Genomic DNA, 19,238 nt, shown 5'->3' on the forward strand with positions numbered 1-19,238 from the left:
TGCTCTAAACATAATGGAAGAGCCTTTCACTGGCATTTTCTGAAGGTCTCCAGTAACTCTGAGATTTCTAGTTTCTGAGTTTATTCTTGTGGGTTCTGTCACTCTTCATCCTTGGTTTTATATCCTGGTTTTTACCTTCAGTACTTCTAACTGGACAGCTACTTTTGCTGTCACAATGGCCTCTTCAGGCACTTCTTTCTTCCTCACTGGAGTCACTTATAATTGCATTGCCAAATTTGCATTACTTAGTATTTCCCATTTCTCTTGAGAATACATCCCAATTTCTCTAAAAACAGGTTATAACCTTGGCATGGGGCACCTGGGTGGTTCAGTCAGTTGGGCATCTGACTCTGATTTCAGTTCAGGTCACGATCTCAGGTCCTGGGATGGTGCTCAATGGGGAGTTGGCTTGTGATTCTCCCTCTCCCTCTGCTCCTCCCACTGCTTGCACACACACACTCTCTCTCAAATTAATCTTAAAAAAAAAAAAAAAAAGCTATACCCTTGGCATAGTTACCCTGACATTGCTTAAAATTTGTCTGAAATCCAGTTAAAAATTCCTTTCAGAAGTGACTTCCCTCCCAAAATCAGTTTTATTACTGCGTAGTCACATCTCCTCTTGACTAAAATTGTAGTGCCCAATTTGATCACCTATCTCATTGTTTGTATAAGAGCTAACATTTCCTATGGATGTACTATATGACAAGCACTATATTAAAAGACTTCCTATATATTCTTAGATTTAATCCTTGTGAACCTAATGAGGAAATACTATCATTATCTAATTTTACTGGTAAGGTGGCAAAGATTTAAGTAACTTGACTAAAGCCACATAGTTACTAAATAAAAGAGCTACACTCTGAGCCCAAGTCTGTCTGAGTTAAAAAACAAAACAAAACGAACCCCAAGTTTTTTCTACTATACCTCCTAGCCATTCACACGTAGGCTGACTTTGAAGAGGGTGGAGAGTGAGATGTCTCAGTTTAAGGAGGCTTATAAAATGCAATGATTTAAAAAAAAATGCAATAATTTTAAAAAAATAAACGTATCAGATTTTGTAAATCATGTATCAGAACTACTATTTCAAATTAATTACCTTGAAAGCTTTAAAGTTTGGGAAGTTTTCTTACAGAACAGTTTCTACAACTTTTTACTAGTCTTTTTTTTTTTTTTTTTTTTTTTTTAAGTATTTTATTGGGATGCCTGAGTGGCTCAGTGGGTTAAGCCACTGCCTTTGGCTCAGGTCAAGATCCCAGGATCCTGGGATTGGGTCCTACATCGGGCTCCTTGCTTCGCAGGGAGCCTGCTTCTCTCTCTGCCTATGCCTGCCACTCTGCCTGCTTGTGCGCACTCTCTCTCTCTGACAAATAAAATCTTTGGAAAAAAAAACTACTTTATTTATTTATTAGAGAGAGAGCGAGCAAGCTCACAAGGAGGGGAGAGGCAGGCAGGAGAGATAGGCTCCCTGGCAAGCAAGGAGCCCCATGTGGGACTCATTTCCAGGGCCCTGAAATCATGACCCGAGATGAAGGCAGACACCCGACTGACAGCCACCCAGGTGTTCCCACTAGTCTTTTAAATATCTTCAATACTGGTCAAATATTCATTTTTTTTAAGATTTTATTTATTTATTTGAGAGAGAGACAGTGAGAGAGAGCATGAGTGAGGAGAAGGTCAGAGGGAGAAGCAGACTCCCCGTGGAGCTGGGAGCCCGATGTGGGACTCGATCCCGGGACCCCGGGATCATGACCTGAGCCGAAGGCAGTCGTCCAACCAACTGAGCCACCCAGGCGTCCCTCAAATATTCATTTTTGAGAATCTTTTTTAAGAGGGTGCAAAGCAAGGCTTATTGAGTGATAGTAAAGTTTACTGAATGATAAAGAGTAAAAAGCTCCTAAAGAGAAAGGGGACCTGAGAGGGTTGCAAAGAGTAATTTCTATTTTAGAAACAGCATGGTCATTTGGAACCAATTCTTATAAATCAGAAACAGAGATTTAGGGTGATATAATATCTTAGTACATGAGGGCATGGCTTTGGAGAATGACAGTCATAAATTTGAGTTAGAACCTTACCACCCTAACTTCTACTAAATTATTTAAATTCTCTGAACCCTACTTCTCTCATCTGAAAAGGAAAAAGGGAATCACTTCTTGGCCTCCTGGCTAAGATGAAGTGAAAAGGAAGAAAGATATCATCTATCTCACAACCACTGTGAAGATTAAGTGAATCTGGCTGTATGTATGTTACATATATATACATAAAATACACATGCGAGGGTCTGGGTGGCTCAGTCGGTTAGGTGCCTGCCTCCAGCTCAGGTCATGATCCCGGGGTCCTGGGATCCAGTCCCATGTCAGGCTCTCTGCTCAGGTGGGAGTTTGATTCTCCCTCTGCCCCTCCACCCTCCCCCACTCATGCTCATGTGTGCTCTCTCACTCACAAAAATAAATAAAATCCTAAGAAAAACCCACACATGCATGATAAATAATAAACATTTTTCTCCTCTTCTCTACTGTTATTTCATTTATGTATTTATTTGACAGAGGGAGAGAGTGTGCTTGCAAGCAGGGAGAATGGCAGGCAGAGGGAGAAGCAGACCCCTGGCAGAGTAGGGGGCCAACACAGGAGTCCATCCCAGGACCTGGAGATCATGACCTGAGCCGTGGCAGATGCTTAACTACTGAGCCACCCAGGTGCCCCTCTACTGTTATTTTAATCATTGTTTCAAACTGTGAACCACATATGATAAATCTGTCATTTATAACATTTGTAAGAAAGCAAGAGATTTTCGGTTTATCCATTTCCCAGCTATTGATTTTTTGCTCTAAATTATATGAAACAGTATTTTGACATTAGTGAACGTCAGTGGGCAACTTACCTGTGGAAACCATCTTTCAAAACTTCTTGCCTCAAAATAATTTCTGAACAAGTAGCCCTTATGCCTATAAGAATCAGAAGATTTCTTAAAATAAAATAAGCGCTCAGTGAAAGAACATTTAAATAATTAGAAAATAATTGCTTGAATAGGCTTTACTTGCCTGGAAAATCTAACCAACCTATAAACAAAAGAAAAACTTTTTAAGATTTAAAGAATTTGAGCTATCTAAAAGCTACTTCTAATATAGCAGAGGCATCTAGAACATTGATCTTGGAGTAATACTGCCTAATTATAACCCCAGTCTGTCCCTTAAAGCTATGTGACTTTGGACAAGATAGTTTATTTCTCTGCTATTTGTCATGAGTATTTAATACATGTAGAAGCACTTAGAACAGGGCTTACCAGATGACCTTATTCAAGGTCAGCATCATAAAATTAAAAATTCAGGGGCACCTGGGTGGCTCAGTCAAACGTCCAGTTCTTGATTTCAGCTTAGGTCATGATCTCAGGGTTGTGAGATCAGCCCTGAGACAGGCCCTGCGCTGGGTGTTGAGCCTGCTTAAGATTTTCTCCCAACTCCAAATAAATAAATAAATAAATAAATAAATAATTCCATTACTAATGACCATCAACTGTTCTGGGTACCCTGCTATATGGAACATTAATCCATTTTCAAAAGCTGGAAGTGCACTAACATTAAAACAAACACAAAAGGGACGACTGGGTGGCTCAGTCGGTTAAGCTGCTGACTTCTGTTCAGGTCATGATCCCAGGGTTCTGGGATCAAGTCCCACATCGGGCTCCTTGCTCAGTGGGGAGCCTGCTTCTCTCTCTGCCTCTGCCTGCACTTTGCCTGCTTGTGCTCTCTCTGACAAATATTTTAGTATACGCGCTGCCGAAGCGAGCACTCTCTCTGACAAATAAATAAATAAAATCTTTTTTAAAAAAACAAAAAAAACCCAAACACAAAAAAACCATATACTATTATGTATTGCTAAGTCTTTTAGATTCATTCCTGAAAAGACGCACACACACACACACAAAAAGATATGAGAACACCAAAATTTACAAGGAAAGGAAAAATAATATTTATTAAATGACATCCATGACAAATCCTCTACTTGGGGCTTTCACATATTTTAACTTTCACAACCCAGCAAAATAGGCGAAATTACTGCCATTTGCACACGGGAGGAAACTGATTAACAAACAGTTCTCACTGGCTCTAGGCCATACCACTAACTAAGTTACTGATTAGAAGCAAGATCTCCTAGAGTTTTAAAGCCTAAGATATTTCCACTTTCCTAGCTATCTAAAAAAACCCTTATTTGCTTCAGAGAAGCATATATAATCATTTCCTAAAAATACCTTTGGGTATCTTTTTTACAAATCCAGATGTTTCACTATGTTTAATTTTAATAGGGGTGGAGAGTCAGGATTTATATCTATCTAGAACTTAAATTAGAAAAAAAAAGTCAGATTAATAGGCTTAAATTCTGTTGGGATATATACTGGAGAACACTAAACCCCTTTCATCTCGGGATGGTAGAAAGGTTAATTCACAAACAGTATAGCAAATAGATTATTCATAATTTTTTAAAGCAAAAATACCATTTTCTTTTTTTTGAAGATATTTATTTATTTATTTGACAGAGAGAGACACAGCTAGAGAGAGAGGCAGGCCTCCTTTTTTTTTGTTTTTTTTTAAGATTTTTATTTATGTATTTACTTATTTGACAGAGACAATGCTAGACAGAGGGGCAGGCTCCTCGGTGCAGGAGCCCAATGTGAGGCTCCACTCCGGGACTCCAAGATCACGACCTGAGCCAAAAGCAGACGCTTAATGACTGAGCCACCCGGGTGTCCCAAGCAAAAACATCATTTTCAAAATAAATTTGTTGCATCTGAATTGACCGTCAAGATTTTTCCTCTTTTTTTTTTTCTTTTTAAGACTTTTCCTCTTAAATATTACTTTATTTGATTACAGTGGCCAGAACTGGCTCTGGAAATTGACCTCTTTTTAATGATTAAAAACCAGGGCTGGAAGAGTCTTTAGAAATCACCAAGTCCTGCTGTTTAAAAATTCATTTTGGCTTCATAATACTTCAAGTAAATCTGGAAACCTAGTATGTGAAGACACAAAAACAGTGACTGACCCTAGTCTAATATTCTCACTTTACAGATGGAGAAACTTAACCTAATTTGTACTGACTTTCCTTATTGTAATTACTATTGCACTTCCCCACTACTCTGCAAGTTTTGCGAGGGTTGGGGCCATATTTAGCTCAGCGCTGGATCTACAGCGCCTAGCACAGCACTTCGGCCCTCCGAGTCAGACCCAAAGAAATGAAATCAACTCACTTGTCCAGCCTGTAGTTAGAAGAAAAGCCCCAGCCCAATCCAATCTATTACAAAAAATTTTTTTGTTAAAACTAGTTGTCCACCCCTTCCCACGCCCTCACCCCGTCAGTCTCTCCAGTCTGGACTGGGATTCTCAAACCCCATAGGGCACTGTGGCCTTGCTGATCCTCTCAGGGGTCCCAAGCTTCATGCATCCCAAGACACTTGACGGCTGTACTGCCTTCCCGATATTTTAGTAATAGTACGGCCAGTACTACCTCTGAACGACAAAGCCCGACTCTCCAGAGACCCAATAGACGCCTCGGAGCAGTGGCTAGGCGGGTGGGAAAGGTGGGAAGCACGTGGCCTCCGTTCTTAACCTCCTCCAGGTCACCCAGCAGGTTCTAGGTCCGCGCGACGAGAGACACACCTCGGAGGACCTAGGTGTCCGGACAGTCCCCCACCCGCCGGTCCCCCAACCCCGTCCCTCGTTTACCAGCGTCGGTGGGGGTGGCAGTGAAGGCCGTGGCGGGTGTGGTGAGTCCAGCCGCCTCCCAGAGGAGCAGCCAGGCCACCGCCCGGACAACCACGGCCGTGACAGCCAGGACGCTGGAGAACGCGCTCCCCACAGCGCGCGGGGACGAATTGCGGACTGAGGAGCCCGAGCACGCCTTATGCCGCTCCTAGAGCGTGCTGCCACGGAGTCCGTGACCGGCACGGAAGACAACGACACGCGCCTGAGGTCCTGCGGTTCCCCCGGTCCCCGCAGCTCTGGTCCCCCCGAAACTTCCGGCGTTGCTGGAGGCGGCACCTCTCCGCCGTCTTTGCTCCCTTGTCACCCCGCCCCTCGCCGTCGGGTCAGGGGGCGGGGCGAGGAGCGGCGCACGCGCCGAGACGTACGCCGGGGCTGTTGCTGTGGGAACATCTCCCTTGGCCCCCATCCAGACCCGGGCTCTGGAGCAGTCTTGCGAGCGGTATCGCAAGGTGGACTGTCTCCACCTCCACTTCCAGGTACGTGCGGATTCGGCCGTCCTGCGGGGGAATTCACCCCACAGTCACGTCTGCGAGGCTATGGCTGTAGCCTCTTCCTGCAGCGCCAGGCTCCGCCCGGCCTCAAAGCCGAGTTAAGTTCTCTGTGCACTGCGGTTGTGGGGAAACAAGCCCCTCACGGCGGTTTTAAGCTCTTCCCCGCCACAGAAGATGCACTTTCTCTATTTCTCTAAGGGTAAGAAAGTCAGCCTTGCAGTATCGGGGACGTGAGTTTGGGAGAGGATCGTCTCTCTATTGGCAAAATCCGTACACTTTTAGGTGCTGTGGGGGATGTTTAGTAAAATTATGGCGGTCACTGATTCCTGGGAAGAAAAGTATTAATGCCTATGAGGAAGAGTTAGGTAAATGTGTGGTCTGTCTTCTTGAATTGAAGTGAATCTGTAAGTAGGCCTAGATGCAGACTGGAGCTAGGACAGGTGTTTGCAAGAGGAAGGATGTCAGAATGTACCATCGGAAAGTGAAAATAGCAGTATAAGCATGATATTAAGAAATATGGAGATAAATTTTGGAAGAAACACTTAAAAGAATTGAAGCTGGTTGACTATGAAGAGAGGAAGGGCAGGGAACAACAGTTTTTTTGTTAATAATCCTCAGAATTATTTTACATTTTTAACAGAATATAAACATATTAGTACATATAAAAGTTAAATTTTATTTTTTTTAAATTATTTATTTATTTATTTATGAGAGAAAAAGAGAGAGGCGCAGAGTCGGAGAAGCAGGCTCCCCGCTGAGCAGGAAGCCCAATGCGGGACTCAATCCCAGGACCTGGGATCATGACCTGAGCCAAAGGCAGACGCTCAACCATCTGAGCCACCCACGCGCCCCAAAAGTTAAATTTTAAAAAGAAAAGACTCTGTAGTAAAAAAACAAAACAAAACATTGTTATCAATTGTATACATCAGTCATGAGTACAGCCATTTGCTTGAGTGTGTGGAATTTATATTGTGCTCAGTAGGATCTTTCAGAAGGCTTACTAACAGACAGTATTTTAAGGACATGAACTGGGAGTAGTATTTGAAGAAGGGGGTGGGTGGGATCCTTTGTGTCAGATCAGAGCACAGTAATTTGAAATGGCAGTTCTTTATGATTAATTTCTTAAGAGTAAAAATTCTGATGTTCAAAAATAAGAAGTGAAAAGTATAGGTGATGGTATATCCATAAGACAAAACACTTGACAGTCATAGAAATGTGTGTTTTAGTAAAGCATTGAAGGACAGAATCACGTAAGTTATTACATTTACAAGGCAGGAAATAGATGTATAATGTAAAAAAAATACTATACTAAAAAAACTATATGTGTAGAAAAAAACAAATCAAAGGTAATCATTATATATATGTTTCTTCCTCCTCCTCCTCCCCCACCTTACCTCCAGTCTTCTCCAATGTACTGTGTTCCTATGGTGATGCTCTAGAAAAATCAAGTTTATGAAGGTGTCATCACTCTATACTCCCTTTACCTTTAGGTTCCTTGACATTTGCAAATCTTCCTGAGAATATCAAAGTCCTACCCAAAGCAGTCGCTATAATTAAGCGTATTTTGGCACTGGGCACCAACAACAGGAATAGAAAGTATTAACTGCAAAATAGCTGTGTTTCTTGTAACTGAGAAAACATAGAGAGACAAATAAGTTGAAATAAAAATGATGTAAACTTTATTGACTTGTATATGTGGAGGTTGAATCTGTACCGGGTCTGCATTTTTTATCAGACCTGTAGACTATAAACACTTAAAGGATATACAGAGGCTGTGTCTTATATTAGTAGATTAAATTAAATTTTTTAAATGATTGTATTTATTTATTTGAGAGAGAGCTTGTGTGTGCGCGAGCCAGTGAGGGGAGGAGCAGAGGGAAAGGGAGAAAAGCAGGCTCCCTGCTGGGAAAGGGAGAAAAGCAGGCTCCCCACTGAGTGCAGCGGGCAGTGTGGGTCTCTGAGATCACGACCTGAGTGGAAACCAAGAGTGGGCCCCCTCAACTGACTGAGCCCCCCAGGTGCCCTTAGTACATTAAATTAAAAAAGTATGTATGGTATTTTGCTGGGATATTCTGGCGAACAGTGTATATGTTCCCTGCCCTCATGCAGCATATACAATAGAAGGGAAGATAAGTGATTCAATAAGTAATCATAGAAAACTTCATGAGTAAAATGGGAAAGTCCAGAGGAGACAGACCCAGTCTGATGAACCTCTCAGGACTTAATGTTTAAGGTTAAAAAATCATAGTATCTTGCCATAGAGGGTGCTTGTACATACTTGTTTAATTGATAAATAAAAAGATCCTGTAAGTTGATTCTTGGCCTGACTTCGGGTTCATGTACAATCTTTGGTTAAGAATGCAGTACACTAAGAGGTCCAGACAACTGCCCTTCCAGGCTCATGTGTGAACAAACCTACATACCTCATTGAACCAGGGATCCAACAACTAAGGATAACCCCAGGGCTATACTGAACTTTCAGGGTAGCTCTCAAAGTATCGAAGTTGACAGGCTGAGCATGCATCTCTAGAACTGGACTAGAGCCAGATCTGCTGGGGAGAAGGGGTACTGGGGAGTGTGATTTATTCAACACTTATTTTTTTTTCCCCTTTAGCAGGAAGTCATTATGTGACTAACATATTTTCATCAGATTTCCTCTGATTTGCCCTGAAGTGCATGTGAGAATGATGTGCACTGCCAAGAAATGTGGAATTAGGTTCCAGCCTCCAGCTATTATTTTAATCTATGAGAATGAAATGAAGGGAAAACGTCGCCAACGCATCATGCCAGTCCGAAACTTTTCAAAGTTTTCAGGTACCTCATGTTTTATCTTGCTTCCTATCTTAAATATTCTCTAAATCACTTATTAAGAATGATTTCAGTCTTGTAATAGAGCACCATGGCCTTCAGAGTTAGACACCCCCAGGTTCAAATCATGACTATCAGGGTAGGTAGGTAAACCCCAGCTAAATTGTCAGAAAGCTTCAGTCTCCTGATCTGTAAATGGAAATTGATAATCCCACCCTTTCAGAATTGTGATATGGGTTAAATGAGATTGCATTATTCAATAATACTGACTCCCTTCTCTCCCTCCAAATGTGTTTTTTATTTGTCTTGATATTTTCTTGTCTTGATATTTTCTTTTCAGTACTAATATCTGAAACTGTAATAAATCCTTTTCATCTTAGATGTTTTCTCCAGTTGCAAGTGTTTGACATCTCCTTAAAGTGATTTTTAAGTTAAGGAAATAAAAAATGCATCCCTCTTCCCACACTCAAAGCTCGATATAAAAGAATAATAGTTCTGCAAAATTATTCATTCTGAAGCAGTCACTTAGCTACTTGGCTCTCACAGCAGATAATGCTTTCAGTAGTTTGCGATGTGTCTGTTGTGTATGGTATATAATTTTGTTTTTCTCTCCTAGATTGCAGCAGAGCTGCTGAACAATTAAAGAATAATCCGCGACACAAGATTTACCTGGAACAAGTGTCCCTGAGGCAGCTAGAGAAGTTATTCAGTTTTTTACGAGGTTACTTGTTGGGGCAGAGTTTGGCAGAAACAATGGAACAAATTCAACGGGAAACAACAATTGATCCTGAGGAAGACCTGAACAAACTAGATGATAAGGAGCTTGCTAAGAGAAAGAGCATCATGGATGAACTTTTTGAGAAGAATCAGAAGAAGAAGGATGATCCAGATTTCGTTTATGACATTGAAGTTGAATTCCCACAGGATGAACAGTTGCAGTCTTGCGGCTGGGACACAGAATCAGCTGATGAGTTCTGATACCAAAAACTCAAAGAATTAATTGAGCTAGCAGAAACTGCATGTTTATACAAAGGATGTATAAACATGGTTCTAGAAAATCTGTAAAGAACACTAAATGTACATGTTGGGTCAAGTTTGGATTGACCATGTCACTTTTCAAAACCAGGACATGTATCTACTGTGTAGATTCATGAGGAATATACAAAAACCAGAATATAGGAATCTGCCTTTAAGGAGCTCACAATCTAATTGGAAGATAACTCAGAAACTTGTGAAAAACTAATTAACAGAATTAGGCAACAAAAAGATTAGAGTCAGATGCTTGATAAAAGTTAAAGGGGGTTAGAGCCTAGATGATGTTAGGGTTAGAATAGTCAGGGAAGACTGTGTCCTTTAGTAGAGAGATGGGACTTTGTCTGGTCCTCAAAATGGTAGTGTTTGGATAGAAGTTTTTAAGATTCCAGATGAGAGAAGCTGGGAGAAAAAAGGGGCTTTGGGGAGGGTAGTGGTAAAGAGATAGGGACTAGAACATTTTATTTGAGGAACAGTAAGCAAATTATAGTTTGGTAAGATTGGAGGGTATTTATTGTTACCAGGGAATTACCCTGTGTGCATTATGTTTTTATATGTATTGGACTCTGGAGTAGGAGACCAGCCCTACAGAATGCCCTGCTGCTGCAAGAGGGGGTCATCTAATAGACAGTAGGGGAATTCTGCCACTCCAGGATCAGGAAACCTGTACTAAAGATATTCTGAAATCCTGAAGGTCTTCCCATAACTGATGTGGTTTGTTTGTAACATGGGAAATCTAGCCATAATGAATAAATAGGCATTGCCAGTTTAGGCCTATTCATGTGTTTGGATCTACAAAGAGAAGATCTTTGTTGAACCAGGTTATATGTGTACAGATACATCTTTCTTCTCATTAGAATATTGTTTAATTGGCAGATATTCCATGTTTTCTGCAAGGAGATTAATACTCATTAAATAAAGCTGTAAAAATTACTCACTCTTTCCACCTATTCATCTCCACTGTCTTTACCAGTAAAAGCCCCATGAAAGGGGTCACTCTTATAGTGGTATCACAAGGGGCTTAAGATGGTCAGGCATCATATGTATATTTGCCAAAGGTAGCCAAAAAATTTCAGAATCAGAGACCTCCTATATCTACACAGTATTCCATGGTACAGATGTAGATGATATATTTTAAAAGTTGACCTTAGGTTGTTTTTCCTTTCACTATTACAAGCAACGCCACAGCAAATAACCTTGTACATTCTCTGTTCTGTGTACTTGTAAAACTATAAGTAATGCCTAGAAGGGAATTGTTGGGTATGTCTGTTCCAAATTTTAATAGATAATTGCTAACTTGTCCTTCAAAGAAGTTCATTCATTCATCCATCCATTCAGTATGTGTACTTAATGAACACATATTACATGCTGAGCTGTATTATTCTGGAGTCTGAGTACGTAGCAGTATACACAACAAAGTCCTTGCCTTTACAAGGTTTACAATCAAGTGGCAGAAGAGAGACATTAAACATAAATACATAGAATAATGTCACATATGTGCTTGAAATTAAAAACATGGTAAATAGACAATGATCGAGGGGTTGGGAGCCATTTTTTTTGACAGCGATCAGAGAATGCCTCACTGTAGAGGTGGGACATTTGAGTAAAGACCTGAAGGAGGTTAAGGAAGAAATGATGTGCATTTCATGAGTTGTAGAGAAAGGTAGGTGTGTGGGCCCCCAGAGCTGGAATGTGCTTGGCTTACCAAGGAAGAACAAGGACACAGATATGGCTAATACAGACTGAGGAGGAGAATAATGATAGGAGATGAGGTTGGAATGTTCTTACCAATGCATAGTACTTCCATGAAGGCTGTACCAACTTAAACTGTTGGCAGTACATGAAAGTACCCATTTCCCCACATGTGCATTAACAGATAGTGTTCTCAAATTTGTTGATCTTTCCAATTTTATAATCTAAAAACGGCACCTCATGGTTTTAATTTCTATGTCTTTTATTATGAGTGAGATTGAGCATTTTCATACACTTAAGGATAATTTTTTTATGACAACATGTCATTTGCTCATTCTTCTGTTGTGTTACTGGTCTTTTTCTTACTGATTAGTAAAAAGTTCTTTATTGGGGCACCCCGGTGGTGCAGTCAGTTAAGCGTCTGCATTCAGCGCTGGTCATAATCCCAAGGTCCTGAGATTGAGCCCCGCATTGGGCTCCCTGCTCAGCAGGGAGTCTCCTTCTCCCTCTCCCTCTGCCTGCCACTCCCCCTGCTTGTGCTCTCACTGTCAAGTAAATAAATTCTTTAAAAAAAAAAGTTCTTTATTAAGGAAAATAGCCCTTGGTCTGTGATATGAGATGCAGATACTTTACCTTTGTCATTTGTGTTTTGACTTTGTTTATGATATTGTTTCCAGGCAGATTTTTTTCAAGTCAAATTGATCAATGTTTTTCTCTGTGTTTCTGCATTTTTGTCATACTGAGAGAGGCATTCCTCACTCCTAAGTTTTTTTTTTTTAATTCCATGGTATTTTCTACATAGAAGTTTATTTTGGTATAAGATAAAAGATGTGAATCCCAACATTACTTCCAGATGCCCAACCAGCTGTCCGGCACTACTATATACCGAATTACCTATCTTTCCCCCATTGAGTTGAAGTGCATGCTTTATTATATACAAGTTCCCATATGTGTCAGTTATCTTTTGATTATATTAATGTCATCTATAGCACATTCCCAATCTATGTTTTTTGATGTTTATTGAGCACATCCTGTGAAGAGCTACAGTAAGATACAAAATGGGCCATAACTTTTGCCTTTGAGATATTAACATAGTTTACCAAAACAAGAAAACTAGCATATATGAGCTAGAGGTACTGACTGTCTAAAGCAGGAGGGGGAGATCATGTGAGCTGAGCAGTTGTGGATTTTTTTTTTCTTATGTACCTTATCCAAAGTAAATTCTGCTGACCTCTTTCACATTTTTTTTCCATTATAAAATGAATATATACTCAATACCATTATCTTTTTTTTAAAGATTTTATTTATTTATTTGACAGAGATCACAAGTAGGCAGAGAGGCAGGCAGAGAGAGAGGGAGAAGCAGGCTCCCCGTGGAGCAGACTGCCCGCCATAGGGCTCTATCCCAGGACCCTAGGATCATGACCTAAGCCGAAGGCAGAGACTTTAACCCACTGAGCCACCCAGGCACCCCTCAATACCATTATCTTAAAAGTTTAGATAGAGTGTAAAAGTAAAATCGGAAAATTCTCAACTTTACTCAATTCCAACTCTGCAGAGAATTTGGCTTCCCTAGAGGGCTCTGGATCCCATCTTCTGTTGTGGCCTTGCCTCACCAGTATTCTTTCTCTCTCTGCCTCTGTCTTTCTCATTTTCAGCTTCATTCCTTTCTGGCTCATTCTCTACAGTCTGTAAACATGCATAAGTTCTTGCCATATTAAAACAAGAAAACATCACTTTGCCTTTCTTTATCTCACATCGAATCTAACCAAATTATCGCTCATCTAGTCATTAGATAAATCTAACCCTTCCCTGACTACTGCACCCTTTAGAGCAGATCAGTCTGTAGTCTGATTCTAGATTAGACTAGACTAGACATGCTCAGCCTATGAAACTCAGTACTTTGAGAGCTGCCCTTAAAGTTCAATTTGGCTCTGGCTTCTTCTCACTCTGTTAGATCCCTAAGAACCTCTAGTTCATTGAGAGGTGTAGGTTTGTTCACATGTAAGCCTGTAAATACAATTCAGTTTGGATCTCTTAGTGTACTTAATGTACTGTAGTCTTCACCAAAGATTGTATATAAATCCCTGGGTCAGCATAAGAATTGAGCTAAAGGGTCTTTTCTATTTACCAATTCAGCAAGTATGTAATCAAGCACCAGGCACATCAAGGTACTGAGTGGTCACCTTAGACATTATGTCCTGAGAGGTTCACCAGATCTGCTCCCTTGCACTTTTGCAATTATTTTACTCAGGTTTTTTGGTAATTATTTCATCATGTACCTAGTATTTTGACAAAAGTAGTAGATGAAAATTGAGGAAAGGTCACTGGATTTGGCAACTAGGTCTCTGTTAATATTCAAGAATGAAGATTGGGGGCACCTGGGTGGCTCAGTGGATTAAGGCCTCTGCCTTGGCTCAGGTCATGATCCCGGGGTCCTGGGATCGAACCTCGCACTGGGCTCTCTGCTCAGCAGGAAGCCTGCTTCTCCTGCTTCTCCCTCTCCCACTCCTCCTTGCTGTGTCTCTGTCAAATAAATAAAATCTTTAAAAATAAAAAATAATTTTTAAAAAAGAATGAAGATTGAAGGGGGTGATTGGATAGAAATTGCAGGATAGGGACACCTGGGTGGCTCATTCAGTTAAGTGTTTGCTCTGACAAATAAATAAAATCTCAAAAAAAAAAAAAAGAAAGAAAGAAAGAAAAAGAAACTGCAGGATATTATGAAGGAAACATAGGATCATAGACCTAGATGAGAAAGCTAAAACGGGGCGGGGAGGGTGGAGAAGCTGAAACTATATAACTTTTAGAAGAAAATAAAGAGAGAATCTTTATGACCTCTGTGTCTCACTTCAGGCTATTTTTTTTTAAGATTTTATTTATTTATTTGACAGAGAGAGACCACAAGTAGACAGAGAGGCAGGCAGAGAGAGAGAGAGAGGGAAGCAGGCTCCCTGCCGAGTAGAGAGCCCGACGCGGCACTCGATCCCAGGACCCTGAGATCATGACCTGAGCCAAAGGCAGCGGCTTAACCCACTGAGCCACCCAGGTGCGCCTCACTTCAGGCTATTTTAACACCATAAACCGGGTGGCTGCTAAACAACAGAAATTTATTCCTCATAGTTCTGGTGATTGGAAGTCTGAGAGCAGGGTACCAGCCTTGTCTGTTTCTGGTAAGAAGATCTTCCATGTTGCAAGCTATGCACTTGCAGAGGACAGCAAGCCAGCTCCTTCATGTCCCACTTTAAGGGCACTAATCCCATTCATGAGAGCTCCACCCTTATGACTCCATCAATTCTAATGACCTCCCAAAGGCCTACCTTATAATACCATCACTTTGGGGGGTTAGGACTTCAACATATGAATTTTGAGAGGACTAGTAAATATTCAGGGCATAACACTAATTAGGTAGAGATCTTTGATTTGATACCAAAAATCTGATTTGTAAAAGAAAAAATGTATGTATTGGATTCATCAAAAATTTTAAATTTTGTACTCTGAAGACAATGTTGAGAACATAAAACAGACTGAAAGAAAATATCCACAGATCATATAACTGAAAAAGCACTTGTATCCAGCATATAAAGAGAACTCTTACAATTTGGAGTGCCTGGCTGGTGAGTCAGTGGAGTATTCAATTCTTTATCTCAGGGTTGTGAGTTCAAGCATTCAAGCCCCATGTTGGGTGTACAGATTACTTGAAAATAAAATCGTAGGGGCCCCTGAGTGGCTCAGTTGGTTAAGCATCTGCCTTCCACTCAAGTCATGATCCCAGCCAGGGTCCTCGAATTGAGCCCTGCATCAGGCTCCCTGCTCAGCAGAGAGCCTGCTTCTCCCTCTCCCTCTGCCTGCCACTTTCCGTACTTGTGCTCTCTACCTCTCTGTCAAATAAATAAATAAATTCTTTTTAAAAAATAAAGTCTTAAAAAAATAATTCTTACAACTCAGTAATAAAAGAAAGAACCCAATTTAAAAATGAACAAAAGATGGATGCCTGGGTGGCTCGGTTGGTTGTGTCCAACTCATGATTTTGTCTCAGGGATGATCTTGGGGTTATGAGATTGAGCCCCAAGACGGGCTCTGCACCTGGCACACTGTCTGCTTGGGATTCTCTCTCTCTCTCCCTCTGCCCCCTCCCCCAACACACTCTCTCAATAAATAAATAAAATATTTTTTAAAAATTGACAAAAGACTTACATACACATTTCATCAAAGAAGATATGCAAATGGTTAATAAGCACTTGGAAAGATGTTCAACATCATCAGCCATTAAAGAAATGCAAATAAACAGGGAAGACTGTCTGACTCAATCAGTAAAGCAGAGAACTCTTGAACTCAGGGCTGTGAGTTCAAGCCCCACAATGGGCAGGGAGCCTACTCAAAAACAAACAAACAAACAAGCAAAAAATGCAAATTAAAACTATGGTGAGATACTATTTCACATCCATTAGAATGTCTATAATGAAAAAAAGATAATTACAAGTGTTAGTGAGGATGTAGAAAATTGGAATGTTGTTGGTAGGAATATAAAATGGTAGAACCATTTCAGAGAACAGTTTGGCACTTTTGTAAAAAGTTACACATATACTGAGGCACCTGGGTGGCTCAGTCAGTTAGGCATCTGCCTTTGGCTCAGGTCATGATCTCGGAGTCCTGGGATCAGCCCTGCATGGGGTTCCCTACTCAGCGGGAAGTCTGCTTTCCTTCTCCCTCTGCCCCTCCCCACAGGCCCCCCAGCTTGTGCATACCCTCTCTCTCAAATGGATAAGTGAAATTATTATTTTTTTTAAAGATTTTATTTATTTATTTGACAGACAGAGATCACAAGTAGGCAGAGAGGCAGGCAGAGAGAGAGGGGAAGGGAAGCAGGCTCCCCGCCAAGCAGAGAGCCCAACGCAGGGCTCGATCCCAGGACCCCGAGACCACAACCTGAGCCAAAGGCAGAGGCTTTAACCCACTGAGCCACCCAGGCGTTCTGGATAAGTGAAATTAAAAAAAAAAAAAGCACATAAACTTACTGTACTACCCAGCAGTTCCACCCATGGACTCTATGCAAGAGAAATAAAGACATATGTCCACCCGAAGAGTGTACTTGAATTTTCATAACAGACTAAAAAGGGAAACGCTCCAATTATCCATCAGTTGGCACATGGAGAAGCAAAAGTGTAGTACCTACATGATAGAATACTGTTCAGCAATAAAACATTATGCTAAATGAAAGAAGCCAGACACAAAATACTATATATCATATGATCAATTTATATGAAAAAACAAAAAGGCAACTCTGTAGAGACAGAAAACAGACCAGTGGTTGCCTGGGGCTGGGGCTGAGCAATGGGAATTGACTGCACATGGGTCAGTGAATGATAAGGTTGATGGAAACACTCTAAACTTAGTTTTTTTTTAGTTTTTTGCACAATTCTGTAAATTCACTACAAATACTTGATCTGGGCACTTGAAAACAAGCAAATTTTATGGTGTGTATATATTTAGGTATGCATGTTTACGTCAATAAAGTTATTACAAAATAGGGAGGCAACTGGATGGCTCAGTTGATTAAGCATCTGACTCTTGGCTTTGGCTCAGGTCTTGATCTCAGGCTTGTGGAGTCCGACACCCCTTCCCCCGCCTTTGGCTCAGTGTGGAGTCTACAGAAGATTCTTTCCCTCCCTCTCCTTCCCCCTCTGCTCCTCCCCAACTTGCCCTCTCTTTCTCTCAAATAAATACAGAATTAAAATCTTTAAAAAAATGGAAACAGAGGGACGCCTGGGTGGCTCAGTTGGTTACGCAGCTGCCTTCGGCTCAGGTCATGATCCCAGAGTCCTGGGATCGAGTCCCACATTGGGCTCCTTGCTCGGCAGGGAGCCTGCTTCTCCCTCTGCCTCTGCCTGCCACTCTGTATGCCTGTGCTCGCTCTCTCTTCCTCTCTCTCTCTCATAAATAAATAAAATCTTTAAAAAAAAATGGAAACAGAATAGAATTAATGTCATCAGATCATTTGTTCTAAGAATGAACAGAAGGTTAAAAATGCGTTAAACCTCTCTAGACACTTGTAAGAGATGGAGCTTGAAAAAGACTGGAGGAGGGGTGGAATAAAGGCATTCATTTAATAGACACTTCTTGAATACTTACTCTGTGGAAACTCTCCAGGAGGTCTGGAAAAGACATCTGGTTTTAAAAGAGGTGGAAGAGGGGCACCTGGGTGGCTCAGTTGGTTAAGCAACTGCTTTCAGGTCAGGTCATGATCCCAGAGTCCCAGAATAGAGTCCTGTATTGGGCTCCCCGCTCCACGGGGAATCTGCTTCTCCTTCTGACCTTCTTCCCTCTCATGCTCTCTCACACTGTCTCTCTCTCAAATAAATAAATAAAATCTTAAAAAAAAAATAAAAGAGGTGGAAGAGCCAGAAGACTGATAAGGACCAGATAGGATGGCAGGAGCAAGTTGCAGTTTATGATTTGGTCTTTTCCTTAATGAACCTGGCAGAGCTGTCTGATTGCAGTGACAAGGACCTAGAGGAGAGTGTGAGGCAGTGGAGTGAAAATGAGAGGTAAGCAGAAGAACTTTTGTTCAGATGGAAGGATAATGTTGGATGTGTTCAACATACATGGAGAAAGTAGAACACAGGGGTTGAATGAAAATCTACAATCCAGGAGTTACAAACGAAAAAGAATGTTCCCCGTCCTTACCTCCTCTCCCTTAAAAACAAAGAAAATTACTTCCGGTGGTCAAATTTATAGGAGTGTTGGATGACTGAATTTACAACCAATCTTCAAACTCAAAACTTTTAGCTTTTATGGCTATAAAAGTCCTTGTCTCAATCTTTTACCATTTCACATGATAGCAGATGCTGTGGATTACCTACCCAATATCCTTTTCCCCTTCTTCATTGCCTGCAGAGGCCCAATATTATTTGGTAAGATGTAACTGCTCCCACAGAAGTCACAGATCCAGAGGCAAATTTGATTGGTCTCAATAAATCCCAGTGGTCCCATTTCTTTGTCTATGATTGGTTTAGAGATGGGCGTGTTACTCAGTGATAGCCAATGACATGTGTAGAGGATCTACAAGGATTTATGGAAAAAGTGTTCTCTATTTGTTGGAGAAAAGAAAAGTCCCCTTTAGTACTCTGGACATGTTATATCTGGATGTGACACCTGGAAATACTGTAGGCAGCCTGAGGATAACACTGGTCATTTAATGAGAGCAGAATAGAGAGAAACACAGGAAGATGGATCCGGAACCCTAGCATCTAACACCCGGAGTTAGGGACTCCTGCGAAATTACAGAGTCTGGAGGAAGCAACCGCTCGGATGTTGAAAGGTCCTGGGAACACTGAGAGGCAGAGGGCAGCAGAAAATCAGCCAGACCCTAAAATCATTGGGTAGATATAAAATGCTTAATGATTTGGGACAACAGTGTCAATAATTTAAAGAAGAAAATATAAAAGGACGGAATTAATAG

At 41.1% G+C, this 19,238-nt stretch overlaps 2 protein-coding genes across 7 annotated transcripts in view; one reads left to right on the plus strand and one right to left on the minus strand.

Moving 5' to 3' along the window:
• Window positions 1–8,768, minus strand: part of PIGX (phosphatidylinositol glycan anchor biosynthesis class X) — a 40,189-nt gene extending 31,421 nt beyond the window's left edge. The window contains exons 1-4 of the mRNA XM_047732299.1: window positions 8,668–8,768; window positions 5,956–6,250; window positions 5,715–5,901; window positions 2,879–2,942 (exon numbers count right to left, since the gene is read on the minus strand). Of these exons, the coding sequence (XP_047588255.1) occupies window positions 2,879–2,942; window positions 5,715–5,901; window positions 5,956–6,250; window positions 8,668–8,768 (647 nt within the window). The remainder of the gene's footprint in view (window positions 1–2,878; window positions 2,943–5,714; window positions 5,902–5,955; window positions 6,251–8,667) is intronic.
• Window positions 6,079–12,601, plus strand: CEP19 (centrosomal protein 19). 6 transcript variants are annotated; one of them, XM_047734037.1, is made up of 3 exons: window positions 6,079–6,229; window positions 8,895–9,058; window positions 9,669–12,600. In XM_047734037.1, exons 2-3 carry the CDS (start codon window positions 8,929–8,931, stop codon window positions 10,028–10,030), a joined length of 492 nt encoding a protein of 163 aa, XP_047589993.1. In that variant the 5' UTR covers window positions 6,079–6,229; window positions 8,895–8,928; the 3' UTR covers window positions 10,031–12,600. The 6 variants fall into 6 exon arrangements, with proteins under 6 accessions (XP_047589993.1, XP_047589948.1, XP_047589958.1 ...); XM_047733992.1 differs by having other exon boundaries at window positions 6,080–6,229; window positions 8,918–9,058; window positions 9,669–12,601; XM_047734002.1 differs by having other exon boundaries at window positions 6,104–6,229; window positions 8,859–9,058; window positions 9,669–12,599.
• Window positions 12,602–19,238: the final 6,637 nt, after the last annotated feature.

This window comes from Lutra lutra, chromosome 1, assembly GCF_902655055.1.
Source record: "Lutra lutra chromosome 1, mLutLut1.2, whole genome shotgun sequence".
In the NCBI taxonomy this organism is placed as follows: Eukaryota; Metazoa; Chordata; class Mammalia; order Carnivora; family Mustelidae; genus Lutra; species Lutra lutra.

Excerpts from the sequence above, each read along its gene's own strand:
- CEP19 (XM_047734037.1), top strand. The coding sequence starts at position 8,929 with ATGATGTGCACTGCCAAGAAATGTGGAATTAGGTTCCAGCCTCCAGCT. Across the intron at positions 9,059-9,668 it reads AAACTTTTCAAAGTTTTCAG|ATTGCAGCAGAGCTGCTGAA; the intron begins GTACCTCATGTT and ends TTTCTCTCCTAG.